Genomic DNA, 1,088 nt, shown 5'->3' on the forward strand with positions numbered 1-1,088 from the left:
GGGATTTTGTTGGATTTCTACGGGTTTTCTGGGGTTCCTGTAGGTTTTCTGGGGTTGACGCCCCCGATAAAGATCGCGATAACGCCCCGATAACTATCCCGATAACTCCCCCATAACTATCCCGATAATACCCCCGATAACTATCGCGATAACACCCCCAATAACAATCCCGATAACTCCCCGATAACTATCGCGATAACACCCCCAATAACAATCCCGATAACTCCCCGATAACTATCGCGATAACGATCCGGACAACGATGGCGATAACTCCCCGATAACACTCCCGATAACTATCGCGATAACGCCCCGATAACGATAACAATCCCAATAACTCCCCGATCACTATCGCGATAACGATTGCGATAACTCCCCGATAACACCTCCGATAACAATCCCGATAACCTCCCGATAACGATCCCGATAACTATCGCGATACCGCCCTCGCTAACAATGCCGATCACTATCGCGATAACGATTGCGATAACTCCCTGATAACTCCGATAACACCCCCAATAACAATCCCGATATCTCCCCGATAACTCGCCGATAACAATCCCGATAACTCCCCGATAACTATCACGATAACTATCCCGATAACTCCTTGATAACTCCCCAATAACTATCGCGACAACACCCCCGATAACTATCGCGATAACGCCCCGATAACAATCCCGATAACTCCCCAATAACGATCGCGATAACTCCCCGATAACAATCCCGATAACGATCCCGATAACAATCCCGATAACTATCTCGATACTGCCCCCGATAACGATCACGATAACGATCGCGATAATGCTCCCGATAAGGATCCCCATAACACCCCCGATAACCTCCCGATAACTATCCCGATAACGGTCGCGATAACTATCACGATACCATCCCCGATAATGATCCCGATAACGATCGAGATAACTATCCCGATAGCACCCCCGATAACGATCGCGACAATGATCCTGATAACTATGGCGATAACGCCTCCGATAACGATCGCGATAACTCCCCTGATAACTATCACGATAACGCCCCCGATAATACTCCCGATAACTATCGTGATAACGATCCCGATAATGGCCCTGATAACG

The 1,088-nt window shown here is 48.3% G+C and overlaps 1 protein-coding gene across 1 annotated transcript in view; it reads left to right on the top strand.

Moving 5' to 3' along the window:
* Positions 1 to 1,055, top strand: part of LOC130587569 (signal transducer and activator of transcription 2-like) — a gene marked incomplete at its 3' end in the record, with an annotated part of 6,852 nt that extends 5,797 nt beyond the window's left edge. The window contains exon 6 of the mRNA XM_057388550.1: positions 931 to 1,055. Within this exon, the coding sequence (XP_057244533.1) occupies positions 931 to 1,055 (125 nt within the window). The remainder of the gene's footprint in view (positions 1 to 930) is intronic.
* Positions 1,056 to 1,088: the final 33 nt, after the last annotated feature.

This window comes from Malurus melanocephalus, unplaced genomic scaffold, assembly GCF_030028575.1.
Source record: "Malurus melanocephalus ecotype Western Australia unplaced genomic scaffold, MMel_1.1 scaffold_2094, whole genome shotgun sequence".
In the NCBI taxonomy this organism is placed as follows: Eukaryota; Metazoa; Chordata; class Aves; order Passeriformes; family Maluridae; genus Malurus; species Malurus melanocephalus.